The following is a 21,535-nucleotide window of genomic DNA, read 5'->3' as shown; positions in this document are numbered from 1 at the left end:
GAATAGACTATTTGCGTTCGATGGTCCGATTATCGGTCACATTCCACGAAATACCTTCGAAATGAGAGCCGATTGCCGCCGTGTGGTGCCAGTCCGGGGTTGGAATAAATTTCCCTCGGGAGGCCTCGCGAGTGGAAAGTCCTTCAGAAAACGAATTATTTTCAGCACACAGATAAAGAGCGAAACTTTCGGCCGCACCGTGGGAGATACATCGCGAGACAATGCCCTCGCGCACCGGCACAGTGTGGAGGGTGTTGGTGTGGCTCGGTGGCGCAAGTAATCGGACCCTCGATCGGGTTTAACGGGCGATTTTTCCGAGAATCACGAAAAGAGAACCCGAAACCCCGTCATGGTGGGAGTTTCGAGCGTCTGCAAAACGGAAAGGTGGAGCGTAAATTTCGTTTCAAAATCATTTCGCCGCGATTTGGTGGTACGGTGCGGTATTGTGCGGCTCTAAGGGCCATACCGGAAAAGCGGTGCAGTCGCCCGAAACGAGCAATTCATTCGGAAACCTTTTCCCGGCCGTCACGAGATCTAGAAGCAGCGCAATGGAGCTGGTACGGCTGTACCGATTGGTGAAAAATCGATTGCAAATAAAATCGAATTGGTGGGGTCGCAAGCTCTTGCTGGATATACAACCCGCTGGTGCGGTGTACTGCAAGGCATAAGCTGGTTTGGTGGTAAATCACAAACACCGATAGCATGCGAAATCAGTGATCCAGCAGCGTGAAGCAATTAGAGGGAATCGGAAAATACAAAACTAAATTAAAACTATTAGCGGGAAATGGTTTCGCCGCCGTATAAACGTTCAAGAAAGACCAGAATTTAGCAGAAGCTGATGAAAATCTTCATCTGCTGAAATGGAGTCCAACTCTGTGTGTTTAGTTGCAATTCGCCTTACGCTGGGGGTAGTTCTTTCAATCATGAAATGTATTTTATAAAATAAAAACATCCATAGTTAGCTCCAGTAGAACGCCAGAAACGTCTGAAATCTCTGGTATATATTTTTGCACATTTTTTAGCCCATTCCACCGCTTCACTTATGTTTGATAACCAGAAGGGTTAGTCTGCTGTTGACGATTTGCGTCTGCCGTAGTAGCGTCGGATGTTCCACATAACACGAACTGTTTAGTTTGATGCAACGTTCTCAATTTTGATTTTCTCGGTTGGGATTATCGTACATTGGCTATTTCGTTTGTTGTTGTATATTTTCAATCGATTTTACGTAGTACACCATTTGACATTTCATTGTTGATCTGAACTTCGTCTGGAACCGCCAAGACTGCTTAAAACACCGGTTTTAGCTAATTTACGTAAAGTTATGACTTTCAGTAACGTAGTCTTTTTCCTCTTAAACGATTTGTACTTAAAATTTGCAGAGTTAATTATGAAATAGAAACATATTGGAACATTTCCGTTAACTGATCACAAGATAGGTTAATACCCTCAACAGACATGATGTTAACCTAGGTAGCTTTCTCACGGTTATCGCAATTTGCGAAGAATAACTTCCCAGTGTTAAGTTTGATACAATTTTCCTACAAAAAATACTGCGAAGAGAGCGTGGAAAACATATCCTGAATGGGGCTTTTTTTACAATGATAAGATATTCGTGCTTTTTACCTATCAACTCATCATATATACAGATTTATTTGATTTTGCTTTGTTTAGTTACTTCCATATTATATCGGATCACCCGGCTCGCTGAAATAAACTCCGTTAGATTTGAATTCGATTGAAGAAACCTTTCCACTCGATCTCAAACAAACGTAACCGCTGGATACGTGTTTTGATTTACGCTTGATGGAAGCTGCGCACTTCCCTGCCAGAAAATGCTGAGCCGTGCTTCAAAATTCTACTCCGGAAGTGTTAATGAGCGGATGCAATTTCTCCCTCTTATCGTTAATATACCTTGCAGTGTTTCTCAAACACATCTCGTAACACATTAGTCTCACGCTTTTTCGTGGATATATGACCTAACATTGGTGTGAAACAGTTGCTACAAATCGCATGATTTGCAAATAGATAATTGCGAATCACTTTGCCGTTTCCTGTCACACACGCACTCCTTCCAATTTTCTCGTTGTTGCACAATGGAATGGCCATTAGGTCGATTAACAGAGCAGCGAAAAGGAAAGCCGCAACCATCCGAGATTCAGCAGGACGCACCAGATTATTGCCACCAGTGCCGTACGATCCCCGATCGGGACGAATGCTTCCAACCGTGGGCCGAAATTATGCTGAACTGCGGCCGGAGTTTCACCTGCGATTGTTGAAAAGAAAAACGACGCCCCAAGATCCGTAGACAATAAAATTTTCATTATCACATTTCCCGTGTTCCGTGACCCGGTCAGGACTCGAGCAGGCCCGGATCGTAATCCCATTACGCATACGTACCGTTCAGGACCTGCACCTGAGCCGACGTACCGTGTTTGCCGGCGACGGTGCAGTTGTAGACGCCGCTATGGACACGATTTGCCTGCAGAATCGATAACCGGCTGATGAGCCACTGCTGGGTGCCACTGCGGATGAGCGAAAGGACACGAAAACGGAGGTCAGTACAGGACACGTCGGCCCAATAACGGCCGGAATGCGTGATGGGTGCTCGAGCCGGATTGTCCGAGTCGGAGCAACTCTTTGATGGCTTCACGACCGTATTCCAGCGACCTCGACGGACCGGCGAGCTAACGGTCGACAAATTTTCATTTGATGCCGTTACCGACGATAAATTATACGCATTGAATAGAGCTCGCGTAGAGCTGGTGCAATGCCGCAGCTCGGAAATGCAGCAGCGCTGAATAGAGGCAAATTGTACGGCCGTGCATTGTGTAGAAATCCCTCTGTTCCATTGGAAATCGCGCAATAACTCATTGTACCATGCTTACTTTGGAACACGCACCGCATGTTGTAATGCTAGAGTGTCAAGTAATCACCATGGTAACACGATTATGACGCACATCGACAGAGTGTGTAAGCGCGTCTTGTGATGATTTTTATTGCGGCCATCTGATTATCGGAAAATCTCGATTTCATTTCACCGTCGATGGCGTACAATCCCGAGCCGACAGCCACAGACAAATAAACATTCGATGGACGGTCATGGAGGGATAAAGTGTGCCATTTTATTCTCCCCCTTCTAACACCTTCTCAGAAGCTTACCTAAAACTCATCTTGACGTCCTTCGGCAGCTCGGCGCCATCCTTGGTCCAGCTAATCAACCCTCTCTCCGTGACGTCGGGCGTCGGTTTGTTTTCTTGTTCATTGGCGTGCTTCGACCACTCGTTCCCCGATGCAGTTGGGCCCAGGGAGTTAGCTAGGGAAGGACCGCTAGAGGCCTTCGACGATCGTTGTTGCAGTATTGCCGGTTGCTTCGCGCTGGGAGGAAGGCTCGCAAGATACGACACCGACACTTGGCACGCGATATCGATCGTGCTGCCCAATTTGTAGTAACGATCGAAGAACTCGTACCCCATTTCGTCCACTATTCTGACGGCGGGCTCTGTATGGACGATGGGAAATTGGACAGGAAAAGGGAGACAAATTAATAACGGAGAATGTTAGATGATTTGGTTGCGTAATCAATGTATTGATTAGGTCGCAGTTAATAGCCTGGAAGACAAGTTTCACATGACTCGAAGTTACGTTGGCGAATTGGATTTATTAACCGGCCTCATTACATGAGCAGGCATCGTTGATAATACAGAGTTTTTTATTACAGTGTTTCTTATTGATATAAATTACATCTCCCAACATATGACTCAATCTCAGCCTTGTTTTGAAAGGAAAGACAGAAAAACGAAAAGGACCAACGACGAACAGCATTTGACCTCTTTGTTGTCTTTTCCGACCGCCACAATGTGGGTTCTATCCTAGACACCAAAGATTGACCCTCAAACTTACCTAAGACGGTCAGGTTCGTTGCGAAAACCCGCGGCGGATGCGTCGACACCTGGCACATGTACAGTCCGGCGTCGTCTGATTTGATCGGGTTGATATGTAGCCTCCAATTATTGGGATATTGAAATTTGACCCTTATCCTCGGGTCCCCGCTGTATGTATTATTGCCCACGGTGAGTAACGACACCTTATCGGTGGTCCTTCGGATCCACATTACCTGTCGGATGGGCCGAGCAGGCAAAGGCGAGTGTCCCAAACGCCCGTTGGGGTTCGAAACATATCCGCAAACATCCGGAGTGGAGTAGAGATGTGGAAGAGATAAAATACGCCATCAGTAGGGTAAGCGTGTAGATAAGATTAATTTTCCACAGGCCCAGCAGGTCGGCCACCCGCAGGCCGTCGTAGACCAGATTCGTTCGCATAAATCGTACATCGTTTCTCGAGACTCTCGGGATCGATCGACCAACTGGGCCGAGGTCTAGAAGATTGCCTTGATTTCGTATGGCACGTTTCGTAGCGAGTTTTGGTGGGGATTTTTTTCCCTCAACGGTAAGCCACCGACAGACGGTGGCGAATGAATAATGAGTATTGAACGGCGTCGTGAGATGATGCTTACCGTTTTATCCTTAAGCATTCCTACTCTACAGTTGAGGATGGCCTCCGTTGATAAGTGATATCCAACCTGCAAGGCCGCCCCGGAAGTCACGTTGACCGGTTCCTCGAAAAAAGGTCCCCAGTGACGCTCGTGATGATGCTTGCTCTGATAAGGCATCGAATGAACAATTCGACTACGCCGCACGTCAGGTAAGGTAGGTATTAGTACTGGAAATGGCACAGAAAAAGGGATAACGAAATGGAGGCTTTACCACAGCGATTAGCACGAAACATTAATGAGCAGGGCAAAATATGGGGCAACACGGTGAATCGTTTATCGGTGGCATGAATCTAATTAGGGATAGCAAGACATTGCTTAGAAACTTTTAGGGGTCTTTTTCACATGAATATGTATCCTTTGGGGTAGTAAAAGGCAGCTGGCTCATGATAGAATAACTTTTTTACCCCATCGTACTGACGGCAGATGCAGGGATTTACAAAAAAATAAAAACTCTCATAAAATTGGCCGGCACGCTTTCACGGCTGGAAAATTCGATTCCGGCAGCAGGTCGAAGGGCTTTCTTCCAGATTCGGGAGTGACAGACTTACATGGTCGAAATGTCGTGTATTTTATGTTTGCACTGCTGGCGTCATATTGTGCCACCGTGACACTACCTAGCGCGGTAGGGTTGGCTGGAACCGAGAGCGACGTTGTTATCACCGAGCCCAGCTCCACTTCTTGTGCGATCGTAGATTCCGGGAGCGGACGTGTCGACGCGTCCGTGGCTGCCGATGTCACCTCTCGGATTAGACTCTCGGCTGACACTGTCAGCGATGACGGCAACGGAGGGATTGCCACGTGCAGTGGCGTCACGGGTAGGAGAGTGGCCGATGACGCAGACTCCGACACCGGCTCCGGCCAGGATGTGGACGCCGGTGAAGAGATCGGCTGCGAGGACGGCGTTGATGGCAGCGACGATGACATTGTCGGAGATTGGATTCTACTGTTTGAGGTGATTTGTTTAGAATATGGTAGATCCTCCGTGGTCGACGGATGCTCCGTCAGCATCGTCTGCTCTCGTACGTCTGCAAGTATGGAATGGGAAAGCGTGAATGACGAGTGCGCTATCAAGATGTACGTCCTCGCGAAAGGACAGCGTGCCGTTTTTACGATAACAGGGAAGCGTTTCCTCTACACTTTGCTGTTGTTCGAATGAGCAACGTAATTATAATCATTTTAAGTCAAATACATGCGGCGATATGTTTGGCTGAAATTCAGAGAAATCTTTCAAACGCCAAGGTCCTCGCTGGATTGTCTTTCCTTCGGTATATAACGAGCAGGAGCGAACTTTTGCTGCCTTGTGTAGACCAACGTGGTCTTTCAAGTAGTCTAAGATGAATTGGCAACAATTTTTTTCCAAACAAGTACCGGTGGAATTTTCCAGGAAAACAATTCATTACCTTTCATTTCGTTGAAGGTTACATTTTTGATTAATTTGTTTTATTATTGACGGTTGTTTCCCTACCCTATTTGGATGAAGCTGTCTGATTTGTGCAGGTTATCATCACCATAAAGTTGGATTTTAGAAATATTTCCACTCAAGCTAACCAGCTCAGTGGTTTTTAGTTAAGTAAGAACATTAATCCAATGGTAATATGTTAAAGTAATAATTTGTAATTTCAAGGCATAGCGAAAAGGTTCATTAAAATTTATAGACCTTTTCCATCTGTCCCTCTGAATGTGGCTCCAAGCGAGAATCGCATCTAGTTGTAGTTTAACGCTGAAGATTAATGTTTGCAACTTTTATGATGTATGCGGGGGATATTAAAATTGCATCAATCTTCCCACTTCCTGTCAAGTCCGGGTGTTTTGACCTGCAAATGAAAACTTTCCTCAAGCATTTCTCAAATGATTAAGGAGCAGGTACGCCAAGGAGCCGTGTCCGAGAATGGATCAAAGACATTTGAACCATACATTCCGGTGGTAGCCGACGTTCCAGCAACATGTTACAAAAGATGACGGATAACGAGGGATGACCGTAAGCCTTGCCAATTTAAACCGACCAGCCATCAGGACCCAATTAGTTTCCTTGATGAACACGAAAGATAAACCCAACACCAGAGTGACCCTTGAATTACTGTTGCTCTATCTGACGGTCGGGATGATTTATGGGAGCTACAAGACCGTATCGTCCGTGTTCGTTCCTTATCACGCTGCATACATCTTAACGTTGTCAAAATGTTTGTTGAGTACGCCAAACGATGAAACGATGTAAGGTCTTTTGTTAACTTTCTGAACGAATCTTTAAAACGACCCACCAGGAACGGGACTATCCACAGCTCCAGGACGGATTTAACTAAAGTAAACCGAGAGAAAGAATTGAGTAGCTCGATCGATGCTCTTTGCTATCTTTGAGCTCATCGATGCACATTTATAACCAGATTTATCTCCCAGACTACCGATTGAGCGATTTTGCAATCGAGCATTTGAATAATCACTTTATCGTTCCCGGACGGATTGTGCGAACTCAGTTCGGCATTTATCCGGATATTACAGGTTTTTCTGCTTTGATCGCTGACATGTGATTGCAGCATTGAAAGACGTCCTCAAAGAACCTGAGCGCCCAATGATGGGCAATGGAAAAGAAATGCAAAGAAAATTACGACCTTGTGCCGGGACCAAGCATTGTTGAATCGTCCTACGCATCATGCGGAAAATCACCGGAACAATCCGCTTTCATCTAAGGCCGAGGGTCTGCTGGCCCATTTCCCAGCATTAAAAGATTCCGAGTTTGGCGCTCACTTTGGCTTCGTGCGTAAAATCTGAATGAACCGACAGCCTACCTGCCGGTGAGGATCCCTTCGGTCTTTCGGTTTCAGGTTTGTGATTCTTTTTTTTTTTTTGAGGATGATTGAAGGATGCCATGTTTGCGTAGAGCGGGGCAGACATCCGTCTCGGGCTCCCTGCCAACGCTCGGCATTTGTTGATTTGGTCGGAAAGCAATTTTAAGCCTTGTTGAAAATGCCTTCATACCATTTCCAACCACACGGCCCCACTCGTTGCGCTCGTTGTATACTATTTACGAAAGTTCATCACATTTCGTTCGACCAGCGACCAGCGGCCAAGCGACCAGAGATCTCTGGGAAAACTTTGCAGGCCAAAACCACCCAAGCACGTGGACCCAAGGATTGGCCGGACTGCGAGGAGCAACTTTTCTGCCGGTTTTGGCATTGTTTCTTTCCTTCCTGCCAACGAGCGGACACAAGGGACAGTGAGAAAGAATTCCACACTCAATATCTTTGTGTCCGTTACACCTTGTTTTGCAAGCGGCAAATATTCATCCACCGTCCCCGGAATGGGTATCGAGGGAGTGCAAACAGACCCAAGCAATTGGGCGGTAATATGGGGGAAAATTTGGGCAATGAAAGCATTTTTCCCATCCCGGGGCCGCAAAACATTTATTTTGCCCAGAGGATGCAAAACTTTTGTGATCGACCGGCCGGCACCGTGCCTCGAGATCCGAGCTCCGGACGATCGACGATACGAGCATTAGTTTCACATTAATAGCTTATCATGCCACGGACCGAGCGCGCTTAATGAACGCTTATCAAAAAAGGAAAAACACTTACCAATCATCGTCGCCAGCAGAAACACAATGGTCGCTATTGCGACACTGTTGCATTGATGGTTGAAGCAGCCCAACGATGTCATCACAGAACCGTTTGCATTATCCACATGGTTCCGCTCAAAGACGATACCGTGTTCCCATGTTGCGCCTCAGGTTACACCGTGTAACGAACCGTGTACTCGCTGCTTCCGCACAAACCACAATCTGCAGTCCTTTTTTGATTCACCAAAGCGCACACATGACGCTCGAGCGTTTCGACCCGCGTCAACTCTAGTTTATGGCGGGGAGTTTCGTTCAGTCGGCATTGTTTCTGTTTTTGTGGAACTGGAATTAACACTCACTGGTACACACTTTAAGCCCACTCTTCTGCTTTTTTTGAGGCTTTTTTTTATCCCCAAGTCCTCACCGTACGGCTTTACGCGGGCTCACCGCGTGTGTCTTTGATCGGGGGCAATATTTCTCGCGCGTTTACTCTCCAGGCGTCGCTAATTTATAGCTGCAATTTTTCACCGTAATACAATCTGTCCGTGGCGAGGGCGCCGTCTGAGGGGTCGAGATTTTAGCCTATTAAAGCCATTATCCGGTCGGCGTATTAAGCACTATATCATTATTATTAAGCGAACCCTGGAGCGGTACCGCGAGGTGGCTCCTTGAACACCTGCCCTTGAAATCAACAAACAAGCGAAAGCGGAAAACGAAAACGACTTCAAAGGGGGGGGCAAATTTAAACCACAAATAGAAAGAGCCTTTAAGGGCGATGAATAAAAGCATCTCCATCACGTGGTGCGGCGAAAAGTGAAATTCTGTAAAATCGCTTCACACAGGAAGGAAGCGCAGAGTGGATAGCAAAACCCTTATCAGCACTTCGTTCGGTTGACTTTCATTTGTGTTTTCCATGTTTTTGTGCTTAAGCTCGAGAGGAATCGAACGCGACACAAAAGAACCACCCGCGCTGATCGGTGGAAGGAAGCATTCATAAATAAATCGCCACCATAAATTCTCGTTATCCACAATGCTATGATTTCCGTTTTGCGTTCGGTTGTTCCGAGCCGTGGGTCGTATTTTTACCACCGACACCGCCCGTTCGATTTCCGCGCCGTCGTGCATTTTCCGTGCCATGGATGCATCGCCAATGGTAAGGCAAACGCCAACGACGCCACCGGCGATCGGTGAAATATTTAATGGCCCTGGACAGCGTAGACAGACAGGCCGGCAGTTTCTTTTCGCTTCCACGGATGGCACCCAGCGGGATGCTTGCTGGGAATCTTTGCATCCCCGCAGTCGGATGCTGATAATGATAAATGGCCAACGCCGACGATCGCCCGGCGCACAGCCCAATGTCGCCTGGGCCCTTGCGAATGGTTGCGCTTTTCTTCTCGGTTCTGCGGGCGACCCAACGCCCGAGTTGCGGTTGAAGATGGAATTCGGTGGCAATTTGCCAATGGCGGCGCTCTTCGTGGTGGAAAACCGGCGGAAAACAACCATTAGCATCTAGTAGTGTTTCATTTTTCACCACCCTTGGCGTCTGGCGTGGATGTCGAAATTTCTTTCCACTGTCACCGTAATGAATTCGTTCAGATTCTCGCTTAAATGGACCGGAATCGAACGGACAGGGTTGAATCTTTGAGCGGAGAAACACCAAGCACTCCATCGCGGAGGAAAAAGTTATGAGCACTCCATCGTCTGCTTGCATTGTCGTGGGTTTGGGTAGCTGCAACTCAACGTAAAGCTCGCGTTGTTTGCCCTCATTAAATTTTTACCCACCCCGATGACCCACGGACCCCGAAAACCAGGGAAATAATGTTGTAAAATATTTACAGCGGCTAATGGTAAGTAACGAGCCCCGAATTACGCTCGCCCTCAGGCGTACTGATCCCGGGCTCCATTACCCATCGCTGTTGATGTATTAAAGTTCGGCGAACCGCAAACCTCATCGCAACCGTGTCTTGCTCGAAGGGTACGCCCACGTTCGTCCATTTTTAAACCCAACCACGTGTGTATGTCTTTTCCCGACATACGTCACAAAACGACGACAACAACGACAGTAGCACGGCGGCCGTTTGCCTTCAGGGCAGCGCCAAACAACGCCGGCCCAACGGCCCAACCTAACACCTTTTGGGGGTGGCAAAGACGCTTCACTTAATTAAAATTGCTCCCTTCCCGGAGCGTGTACGCCCCGGGGAAGAAACGAAAGCGTCCCTCGAGGCGTTTGACGGTGTAACCGACGACGCGATGGTCTGACACCAGCGCGGTACCGTTTCCGGTTCAGGATGCGCGACAACAAACGAAAGCATGGGGAGAAAAAGAAAGTATGGTCCTGTGTTCGAGATGAAACATTCTCCGCCCATTGCGACATGATTTGAGACAAGAAAAACTTTTAAATCATCCATTAGCCAACGTGCCCTCGGAGCGTGGAGAAAGAGAGAAAAAAAAAGCCACTACCCCGGTCGCACCGTTACCTCTTTCGTCCTTGAGCTGGCCGTCGTTTTTGTGGCCGGCAGGACCACAGCAAACACGCTCACTCTTGTAGCGGTTCTGTGTAACGACGGTCCGACCCGGTTGCCCGATTTTCTTGCGCATCCGATGCTAGGTGAGTCGTTCTCGGGAAGCATGGAACACCAGCGAACACCGGCCACAAGAAACTCCAAACAACCACGGTTCGTTAAAAATGCTTCCGTCGCTTGTCCGTTGTTTCTAGGGACTTTTTTTTAGCTCTTTCATTAAAAGTAATCGTTTTGTTTACTGTTTATTTACTCGCTTGTTTTCACGCGAACGTATCGTGCAGTTTATCGTTGCTTTCCGAAGGACCACCGAAGAGTTTTCCAGATTTTCGTTTTTAGGGGTGGAAAGCTAAAATACGTCGTGTCAAAGGTGCACTTCGATGAAAATTGGAAATCATATCACCAAAGGAAGCACGGTTTTAAGAAAACACTAACATTTTACGGTTACTTATTAGTAGTGGTTGTGTAATTTTTGTTTTAAATTATAATAACTTAATCATCCCATTAGCTGATAAGAAAACATGCCAAACTATTTACATGCCCACTATGTTAGATTAGTTTCAGTTCACTACATTTCCACGACATTTCCCATCACTCCACACGGACCGGCTGACTATTTCACACGTGATAAAAAACACCACATAAGCCCATTTCAACACGACTCCATACCATTAGTATCAAAGTGTGCTTTGGGACTGAGAACAAAAATTAAACGTCCGAAATAATTACGGTACCAAACAGAAAGCTCACGGCTCCGGTGCGATGCGTTCGCCTGCCGTGAGGCTTCATTCGATGGAAAACTTCTGGATCTGACGGCGGATCGCATGTTTCACATTTTCCATCGCGTCCTTTTGGAACGACTCAATTTACCGGAGCAGCAATTTGAGGAACATTAGGCACATTTTCTCACTCTCACCAACACACCGCAACAGCGCACAGCCACCGTTCCGCCGGCTACCGAGTAATTTCCATTATCCACTTAAGGTGTGATCCGTTTTTGGCACGGAGTCAAACGCCCTCGCGAGCACCGCGGGCGTATCCTTGCGATGGTGACGCTGTTGAGGGAAAATGGGAACTTTTTCCAATTTTTCCCTCCCACTTTCACACACGCACTCTCACGTCAACGCCAGAGAAAGCCTCAAAGGATATGTAAATGGCGTAAAGGTCGTGGGTTCTTCCCTGCGCACGAACGCAGCTAGTTGGCACCGATGTTGCCACCACAAAATGTTTTCATGGTTCCCCGCGGACACGAGCTCGGCCACGTTCATTCGCAGAAGGTGTGAAAGTCCGGGTGGCATGATTTGACGGCGATTTCTCGGCCAGGTGAGGATAAATCATGCATTCCCCGAGGTCGAGATGAGTTTTGGGAGTCTCATTTATCCGCCAGGTCCCCGCTGATCCCACCGGACGAATGCCTTGACCCTTGGTGACACTCTCGACATTCATTCCCTTCTACACCGTGTGGAGAGCTTCATTTTCCACTAAACGTCCTGGCAACGGTGGGTGAATGCAATCGTCGTACCAGCCGGACACCAGTTCCTCATGGTTCGGAAGAAGAAGCCAACGAAACACCTCCGTACCGATTGCGCTTGATGCACTTGATGACGAGAACGTCAATCCACAGCGTAATCCTCGCGAACGGCCGCTCCCAGTAACGATTCGATCGGAACTGACCTTTTCGACTGCGTGGCTGAGACCGTGCCGTACGAGCCCAAACAATCGTTCCCACGGAGAAGCCTTCTCCAGCATCCGGAAGAAGCTCTCGGTTGGAGTGAAATCGTGGAGTTTGCGCAGTTCAATCTCTGTGTTATGGATGCGATGTCATCTGCGAGTTCTTCCAGCCCTCGAAAGCCTTGGTTGTGCTTCTCCTGCGAGTGACGAGCCCATTCCATGGTCGTGCGTGGGGAGCATTCCTACAAACGCATTTTTGTGGAACACTGAGTAACTTAGGGCATCGTTGATCACCATCCTCGGGCTCACCATCCTCGGGCTCAGTTCCATCATCCTCCCACACTATATAGCGACTACCAAGAAAGATCCTGAGAGTTTTCTTCAATTCTGTGCATGGTCGCTTTTCTTGCCGCCCTTGAAACTGAACCGACGATTGCAGCGATGCAGAAGGAGAACGGCGTGAGAGTTTTTCGCGGCATTTGGACGCAAGAAGGTCCTTTGCACGCTGTTTTCTTACGACGTGCGGAGCATCCGCAAAATGGACATGATGTCATCCCGCACGTCAATGGTTTCGTCAAAATGGGCGCCCGTTTGCAACTTGGGCAAGGACTGAGACATCCGCCGCATGGGTTCGAGGAATCCGGAAGGAATTTATTCATCTGCCTATTATCGGTCCTCCAGCCGAGAGTCACTGCAGGATAGATGGATGCAGAAGTGGAGCAATTTTTGATGATGCCAGCGAGATGGAAAGGATTCTTTCGGACCCCAGTGATGTAAGCCTCCGTAGAATAAAACCCATTGTTGGACTAGCTGGACGAGCTTAAAGTCCCAGCATCGAGCCGATTTCCGTTTCAGTGAAGCATGTGGGAACCTCAACATACGCTCTAGAGCTTGTCGTCAGTTTGTCGAAGAATTCCGCGAGTGCTCAATGTTTACATACTTCTCGGAAACTGCGAACACTACCTCGGGCGAGTTGGAGGAGTCAGCCCCGTGGTTGGAGGACTGCATTAAAGGTATGACAAATTCGTCCCAGCGACTTTGAATATGGATGTCACCCACCACAATGTATTCGGAGAAAGCGTGCGAGAACTGCTCGAGGTAACGTGTGGTAAATTGTTATTACATATGTAACGTGACACACCGTTTGTTGGTCCGTATTCGACAGAGCTCTTGCCCAGCTTTAAGGCGAACGATTTTCCAATCGAAGATATGCAAACGTCACTTGCCGCATTGAAGCGTGGGTTCGGTTACATCGTTGTGCCGATGGCCAATGTTCGTTTGTTTGCTCTGGAAGCCAAGTCCTATCCCAAAAAGCGCCTTTTGCACGACCATCGGCAACAGCAGCCATCCTTCGGTAAGATGTTCCCATCCGAAGTAGGTTCTCTTTTCTTACAGTTCAGACGACCTTTTGCAAGTTTTTTTTTGTTGATTTCATCCAGACAGAATCTCGTTCAGTAACTCATGGTTTGTTGTAGGAGGTTGGGAGAATCCTTGCTGTCTCACAGAAAACGCGGTCCTGTATCATAAAATCTAATAATTTATTTAAAAAAATTTCTTGCAGCTATAACTATATTATATATTTTGAGGCTTCCATTTCTGTTCTATCAGAAACGTCAAGCCATTATAATGCGTAATCTCTCTTGGTTCGGTTATTAACATAAGTAATTTAGGTTTCCCTGGCATGGATTCTTAACATGTGCAATGCTTCGATAGATTGTTGATAACATGAAGGTCGGGGTAGAATGCGCTCACTTTCCTTTATCCCATTGCTCCAAATCCTGCATAGAATCTTCCTCCAACTCCTCCATGACTGTGTCCTCCGACGTACCTCGTGCCAGCTTGGACATTTGCGCTCAGTCCACCGCTTAGACCTGCGCTCAGTCCGGTGTTCAAGCCAGTGCTCAATCCTCCAGTCAACGCAGTATTTAATCCGCTGCCAATACTGGCGGCAGCATTGCCGAGTCCTCCCAGCACTCCGTTCGCAACGTTTCCAACGGCGTTAACCACATTCCCGGCCAAGTTGGCAGCGGAACCAACTACGCTCAATCCCGTGCCTACAACGGTACGAGCCACGGCCGGTAGGATTCCTCCAACTTGTGGAGCTACAACACCGGCACGAACACCTAGCCCATAACCTGCTCTGCCGAATATGCCCAATCGTCCTCCCATGCCACCGTACGGTGGATGAGGATGAGGATGAGGATGACATGGCCTCCTCGTAGTGGTTGTTGCTACGGTGGTAGTAGTCGTAGTAGTCGGAGCAGCAGTGGTAGTAGTCGTTGCTGCAGTAGTGGCCGCGGCAGTTGTGGTGGTAGTGGCGGCAGCGGTCGTAGTAGTCGTCGCAGCTGCCGTCGTAGTCGTTGTTGCTGCCGTTGTTGCGGCAGCCGTAGTTGTTGTGGTCGTTGAGGCCGTGGTCGTGGTTGTAGTTGCCGTTAAACTGGAGATTATCTGAAGAACAACGTTCACTAGGGAGTTGTTGGAGGAGGATACGGTCACTGTGGATCCATTCACTGTGACAGAAACCGTGATTGGAGCAACCGTTGTGGTGGTTGTGGCAGCAGTCGTAGTAGTCGTTGCAGCAGCCGTGGTCGTAGTAGTCGTTGGAGCAGCCGTGGTCGTAGTAGTCGTTGGAGCAACCGTGGTTGTTGTTGTCGTTGGAGCAGCTGTTGTCGTTGTTGTTGGAGCAACAGTTGTTGTGGTTGTCGCAGCAACTGTTGTTGTCGTTGCTGCCGTAGTTGCGGCCGCAGTAGTTGTTGTTGCAGCTACAGTAGTCGTTGTTGTTGCAGCTGCCGTTGTTGTCGTCGCTCCGGCAACCGTGGTAGTTGCTGCTCCTGTAGTCGTTGTAGACTGCAGGGAAGCTACTATTGCCAGTAAGGTGTTGATATCGCTCGAAGCGACAGTAATTATGCCTATTGGTTTGGGAATAGTCAAAAGGATATCATTATAGCCCATCATCCTTTGCTCCGCGGAAGACATCTCTACTTACTTCCACCGACATTTATAGCTACAGTAGCTTGAGCCCGCACTTGGCCGGTTAGCAGACAAACTGCTAAGGAAAACGCGAACAAAATGTTTTGCTTCATCCTGACCTTCCGTTCCGTTGTGGCAGAAGTTCTTCAATGATACTGAGACTGTGGCCCGATTCGGCTTTTAAATTTGCGAGCACAACGGTTAGCTAAACAATTTTGCAAAAAAGAAACTCTAAACTCAAACAAACGATGGTGAATCTATCTATTTTGCAATAAACGCATAGGTAAATAAACAAAGTATCAGTCATCGATAATGAGCTCCATCGAACAAAAGAACGAACTGACCACTTTTTCACAAGCTAAAGCTAATCTTCCCTAGCGTGAAAGCTGCCCATTGTGCCTTTATTCGATACGCATTAATTAAAACACAACAGATGGAAAGTATTGGCATACTTTCTAATGAAAGAAGCTCCGTTGAATATCTACTTCTCATCCATCAGCTCCCTAGAGCGATATAATTATCCTTATTGATTCATCCAACTGGTTTGCATTCAACAACAACTGTACTGTCCTGCTTTGGCGCCAGGTTGTTGGTGTAAACATTACGTCGGTTTTCTGGTTGAACGCTGCTTTATTCTGAACCTGTGTACAACCTGTGTGAACCAGTTCGGCAGAACTGCTCTGGTCGCTCTAGATGGGTGTGGCTTCGATTGTCTTATTTTTAGGCCCCAAATTAGCATGACGAATTTGTGGACGTCAAGGCCGGTTTGATAGAGAATGGTATTGTATTTCGCTTGTGACGGAAGAGGTTGTTATTGTCAACAGTTCACTCATGTTGAAGAGGATAGAATGATACGCGACAAGATTCTAAATTGCACAGAACTGCATGAAACCAAATCTGTCAGGCTTATATTCTCATTTGCTGTACTATATCATGTACTTTCTATATTACTTATTAATAATAATTGAAATGTTCTTGTCTGTCTATCGTCAATATCAATTCTCAACTTAGATTTATTATTGCTCTGATTTTATGAATGAATATTTCTTGATATAAATGTGGTTTTATTTTCCCCATAAGCTGTACAATTTGATTTGTTTATTCATTTATCAGTTGTTCAAAAATTTTTCTTTGAACGAGGGTTTTGGCAGCATTTACATACTGACCCTCGCTGACTTGATTCCGTTTGACGTTCGCATGGGCAATTTTCTATGGCGTAGATTGGGAAGGTTGCCTGTTTCGCAATAACAAAACCAGTAAACTAATGCATTTTGGCAGGGACCAGGCAGTTTTGCACTTCAACTGGTAAACGCGGCAACCGAAAATCAGAGTAGTTTGAGCGATCAGATGCACACGGGTGCACTTGTACGCCCCCAGCGACAGGCGAAACTCCAAGCCGCAATACTCTTGCAGGGCCGGAAGAAGCGTACTTTTATTGCTACACTTCCTCGTGAACAGCGTGTTGTCCATGTTCAACGAGATTTGCTGGGTTGCTTTACACGGTTTGTGGCGTGTTCGGAAAAGTTTCAACTTTGAACGACCAAATCGGAGCCCGGCGTTGCTTACAGTGCGCTCATTGAGGAAAACGAATATTCGTGTACAGCTTGTAGCGGTGACAATATGTGAAAATTTGTGTGTGTTTTTTTAGCAAGAAAAACTAGACCGTAACATTCTTTGGGCAAGCTAGTAAAGTTGCTTAAATTTTTATTTGACTCAATATACATAGTTCACATCCAAACAAGATCCAAATATTACAGCTTCACGTGGTCCATACTAACTTATTGCAAGATTTTCGCTGAATATTTCGGCTAAAATCCACCATTCCGTTGTTTCATACGACATTGTTTCAATGGTACAATCTAATGCAACTCGAACAATCTTTAAAAGGTATCTTTCGCTTCTTGTTTGGAGAAGATCATTAAAAAAGTCCACTGAAAACCTTGAAATGTGGGTAGACTTTGTTAAATCGATAATCGGTTTAATTTATTGTGATATACAACAAGCTAGAGCACGATTGAAATACTTTAACCTACACTGCAATGGATTAACATACTTCTATGAACATTGAACAGATGGCTAACAACCTTTATCCTGAATTGTTCCGTCATAATCGGAACATAAATATTCATTGCTTAAAGTTTTCAGGTTTCCACAACAATACCAAATCTTTATCTTCAAGATACAGCTAGAGCCAGCTGAGCGTAAGGCGCTCCACGGATTTATGAAAAAAAAAAAATAAACGTCCTAGAAAGTTGGAAGAGCACAAATGTGTGATTTTTTGCGTTGTTCCACCCATTTGAAATTCGGATGTGACGCTCAACTTTGGACCTGGCTTGACAAAACAAAAATCCAACCACAATTCGTGTCCCCGTTCCGTTTCTTCTCTCAACCCGACCCAGGAAGGCATGAATTATTTACACAGAATTCACGAAACTACTCGCACCCGGAGCATAATCCTTCAAAACAATCAAAGCCATATTTCTGCCCTCGCTCGCTACCAACCCCAAACCCGCCGATGGTCAACCGCCGGCCATCGCAATGGGCCAAAACCGCCGCCAGATCTCACGCGTGTCGTCCGATGGAAGGCAAAGGCTCCTGCATTGTGCAATTGTGCACCGCTCTGGTGGGTTTTTATTCATATATTTTATTTCACTTTCACCCCAACACCCCAAAGCACCCGCTCGGATGCCAAGGTGCTCCTATTTCACCGGCTAGCACCACGAGCTGGTCGGTGGTCCAAGTTTCGCAACGCCTAATCCGTTTTCCGATCCCTCTCGGTCCACACGACACCGACTTCCCGAGGACGAAGTTGAGCCCCCTTTTCGAACAGTGAACGAATGATAAGCGGAAAACGTGGGAATAGTTTCAACGCCCAACGCAACGAGTGTATGTGTGGGTGTGTGTGTAGGAGGGTCTCATTTCACATTTGCTTTCGGTTGCTGCTAATCGTTTTATGCTGAAAGGTTGCTGGCTCTGGCTGGTCGGTCGTTTTTCCACCAGAACAACGACATTCTCTGGCCCAAATGGACACAGGAGCTCGCACAAAGCACATATTTTGGGAAGAGTTATCGGATATAATTGTGATTTATAGACAAACATGGGAGCAGAGAGGGTGCAGGAGCGACCAAACTGGCCGGAATTTATTCAGTCACCATTGTCCCCGTTGTGTTCGCTGGTTGAATGTCAGTGCCGGAGGAGCATGAATGAATGGCCAATTCATAATGGGGAGATAACTTCATTTTCTTCACACTCGAATGACTGACGAAACAACGCAACGAATTTGTCATTGACTTTGGTTGCAGATTTCATCAACTTTTGATCGCTTTGCAAAACTGCCATGCGAAAATTCATTCAAGCGCATCGATCAGAAACATAAAGGTTTCTCTTAAAAGCGTAACGGTTTAATTCGCCATCGCTCGTGAAATTAATATCTCAAAAACGGCAGCCCTTCGATGATGCTTCGCGCGGCATTACGTGCTGGCATGTTGTGAAATAAAAGTAAAATACTTTCAAGCTTCCCGGGACGTGCCGTAAACCAACAGGTAACAGGCCTCGCGATACCGCATCGAGTTCACTTCACATATCATCAACACCCGATAACGCAACCAGGCTTCGACCTGAAGCAACGCTCGCGAGCGCAACGACGCTGGGGTTTCTTAACGACTGACTTAATGATGGCGACACACTGCCTACCCTTCGTTCGCTCGGTAGGAACGTTCGCGGTTGAGCCTCCGTTTCAATAATGATGCTATTTAAGGCGTTTAACCCATCAACATTATCATCCGAGTTGGCGTTGGCGAAGACGCCGCATCGCGAGTGCTTTCTTGTCGATCAATAACGCAACTTATCTTCCTTGCTCTGTGAAACGCGAGCGCTGGGTCGCCACAGCGTGTGCAGATTGTTACATGACGCAGGGCTGGGACACCCGACGATGGGGTGCCTTAAGTTAGGGGGGATGGGTGTTGAAAAGTCAAATTTCATGCGAGATACAAAAATCGACACGTTTCTTGACGTCTTGGCATCAGCCTGAGCGTTATGGAAAGTGACAGCGAGCGCTTGCGGCATCATTGCGTGTAGCGAATGCTTTCACTCCTTAACACTCGAGATAATGGTGAATTGTTAAGCCATAACGATGCTCTTCCTGTGGAGTGATTATCGCTTTACGCTTGAGTGGGTCATTTATTTTCCCCCAATACCATCCGTACTCACACACTCACCCGAAATATGAGCATTTCTATTAATTTCCAGCGAAATCAAGCACCCCTTCTTATAAGGCGAGAGTGAAATTGTTAGGCTTAAAAGTATATTTAATGGTCGGCACACAAAGTTACAACTATTTCTTGCGTTACACCATGCACATCAAAGCGATGGAAATTGAAATTCAACTGCCCGTGCGGTAATTTGCCGACGCCGGCTATTTGCCAAACGATTCCGCCCTACCGAAGCTTGGCAAACATTGCAGTCGACGAGAGGCCTTCAGTTTGCCGCTCGCATGTAATCATTTTTGCACCACCGGTCGGTCAAATTCGTTTGCGTTTTGGATGATTGGCGATTTTCCGCCGGCAACGCTTCAATCAACAACATTGTTTCATTTGCTGAAGACTCGCTTCTTTGATGAATGTTTGATGAATGTCCTGAAGAGGGCTATGTTTGCGAAGACGGCACGTTCATTATCATTCATGGCAGTTGCGTTAATCGACAATCAAGGTGCTAGCTGAGGTACCTCGTTTCGATAATAATTGCAATTCGTCCCGTCGTGGGCCGAACCATCTCGTACTGGAAGATCTGTGCTTAAGTGATCAAGTTTTGAGATCACTCACGGACCTCCGTGTGATTAATGTTGAAACGTGAACTAATTCCATTGCTTCTTGAAAGTGCCACGTAATTGACTGACTACCCGGTATGGGGTTGCATTATAAATAGTGTTCCACGACAGTGCTATGATAAAAGCGCCAAGAAGTCTTTCAAATGCCACTGACATGGGAGATAAATCGCTCCAGAACGATTTGAAACGATAACGCGAAGTTTTGTGCCATTTTTCAATCTGCATGTCCGTGGGGACCGATATTTATTGGCATCCATGGTTCTCGGTTCGAAAAGAATTGTGCTGTTTGCCAAAGTTCTCGGTTGAAACTAGTAACAAGCGAAACAAAACCACTCGAAATAACAATATTTCGAATCTAGTTAGGGAGCAGTACGTGACTTTTCGTACGCCAATGTGTGCAGTTTCATTCAAATGTGCTAAGAAAAACTTTGCACACTATCCAACCGGCGTACAGTCGTGCTAGTTGTGTCCTCGAATGATACACTTTTCTGCTGTCTAGCTGCGACATTTTCCACGAAGCATATTTGATCTTTTGACACTAAAAATCCATAATCCTATCAAATGCATTTTTAAAAGACTGTATTATGTTCTGCTCAAACTTTTAGTGAATTTCGTTTGTCATAAAAATTCAATAGTGCTGTTGCAGGATGGTAACTAAAATTTCAATGCAAGAGTTTCTTATATACGAATTCATCATATATCAAATCCAATTGAATTTACGTTTCTTCGAGGACTATTTCAAGTGGCAATCGAACTCCTAAACGCATCCTTCTCTTGACAATCAATTGAGTTCATGCACTCCAATGAGCAGATCTATCAGTCTGGACTGGTGGATTTATCAAATGAATGGCAAACCAAAAAAGAAAGTCAAAATTATTTCGATCTTTCATCTGTAAATATTTTGGCTCGCTGATGAATATTTATCGACTAGCAACCGGGTCCGACTCCAGATGATAGCTAGCAACACAAAATCGATCAACAGCTCGCAGTGAGTGTCACAGCACATTTTTTTGTCAGTTGCCGCATCAAACGACGTAATCATTCCATAATATCGAATGGCAAATCATCGTGATCACATCCGATAACCGGTAAATATTTACAATGCTAAACGCGGAGTTCTGTGGTGTTGCGCATGCTGATTTCTTGACAGCTACATCACATTCAATTGCCACGACGCTGTAGGGAAAAGAACGTCACTCGGTTGGAAAATAAACAGAAGAAATAATTAAAAATTAATCGCTCACAGGCACAAGCGGAGAGAACGATGTGACTTTGCAAATTGTGTAAGAGCTACGAAAAAGCAGATAGCAGATAGCTAACCTGAATCACTTATTTTACATTTGCTGCACGAAATTTATGATTGATGAGTTATTTAATTACCAACTCGCGTGCCCAAGTTGGCAAGACCAATTGCTCTTTTTCATGCTTTCCCAATTCCAGTGTGTTGA

At 46.4% G+C, this 21,535-nt stretch overlaps 2 protein-coding genes across 2 annotated transcripts; both read right to left on the bottom strand.

Moving 5' to 3' along the window:
• Window positions 1-968: 968 nt before the first annotated feature.
• On the bottom strand, window positions 969-8,308 carry LOC128730700 (uncharacterized). The gene is made up of 7 exons (XM_053823777.1): window positions 8,122-8,308; window positions 5,101-5,577; window positions 4,514-4,719; window positions 3,901-4,114; window positions 3,160-3,499; window positions 2,398-2,522; window positions 969-2,263 (listed from the first exon to the last, which is right to left on the bottom strand). Exons 1-7 carry the CDS (start codon window positions 8,201-8,203, stop codon window positions 2,115-2,117), a joined length of 1,593 nt encoding a protein of 530 aa, XP_053679752.1. The 5' UTR covers window positions 8,204-8,308; the 3' UTR covers window positions 969-2,114.
• A 5,742-nt stretch (window positions 8,309-14,050) lies between these two features.
• Window positions 14,051-15,375, bottom strand: LOC128730674 (uncharacterized). Its single transcript, XM_053823751.1, has 2 exons — window positions 15,279-15,375; window positions 14,051-15,201 (listed from the first exon to the last, which is right to left on the bottom strand). The coding sequence occupies exons 1-2, from the start codon at window positions 15,373-15,375 to the stop codon at window positions 14,051-14,053; spliced, it is 1,248 nt and encodes a 415-aa protein (XP_053679726.1).
• Between the last annotated feature and the right edge of the window lie 6,160 nt (window positions 15,376-21,535).

The sequence above is a fragment of the Anopheles nili genome, chromosome 2 (genome assembly GCF_943737925.1).
Source record: "Anopheles nili chromosome 2, idAnoNiliSN_F5_01, whole genome shotgun sequence".
In the NCBI taxonomy this organism is placed as follows: Eukaryota; Metazoa; Arthropoda; class Insecta; order Diptera; family Culicidae; genus Anopheles; species Anopheles nili.
Note: the sequence above shows the minus strand (reverse complement) of the source record. Positions and strands in the feature narration are given on the sequence as shown.

Excerpts from the sequence above, each read along its gene's own strand:
- LOC128730674 (XM_053823751.1), bottom strand. The coding sequence starts at position 15,375 with ATGAAGCAAAACATTTTGTTCGCGTTTTCCTTAGCAGTTTGTCTGCTA. Across the intron at positions 15,202-15,278 it reads AGCTATAAATGTCGGTGGAA|GCATAATTACTGTCGCTTCG; the intron begins GTAAGTAGAGAT and ends CCAAACCAATAG.
- LOC128730700 (XM_053823777.1), bottom strand. The coding sequence starts at position 8,203 with ATGACATCGTTGGGCTGCTTCAACCATCAATGCAACAGTGTCGCAATA. Across the intron at positions 5,578-8,121 it reads TCTGCTGGCGACGATGATTG|ACGTACGAGAGCAGACGATG; the intron begins GTAAGTGTTTTT and ends CCATACTTGCAG. Across the intron at positions 4,115-4,513 it reads GAATGCTTAAGGATAAAACG|GTAATGTGGATCCGAAGGAC; the intron begins GTAAGCATCATC and ends CCCATCCGACAG.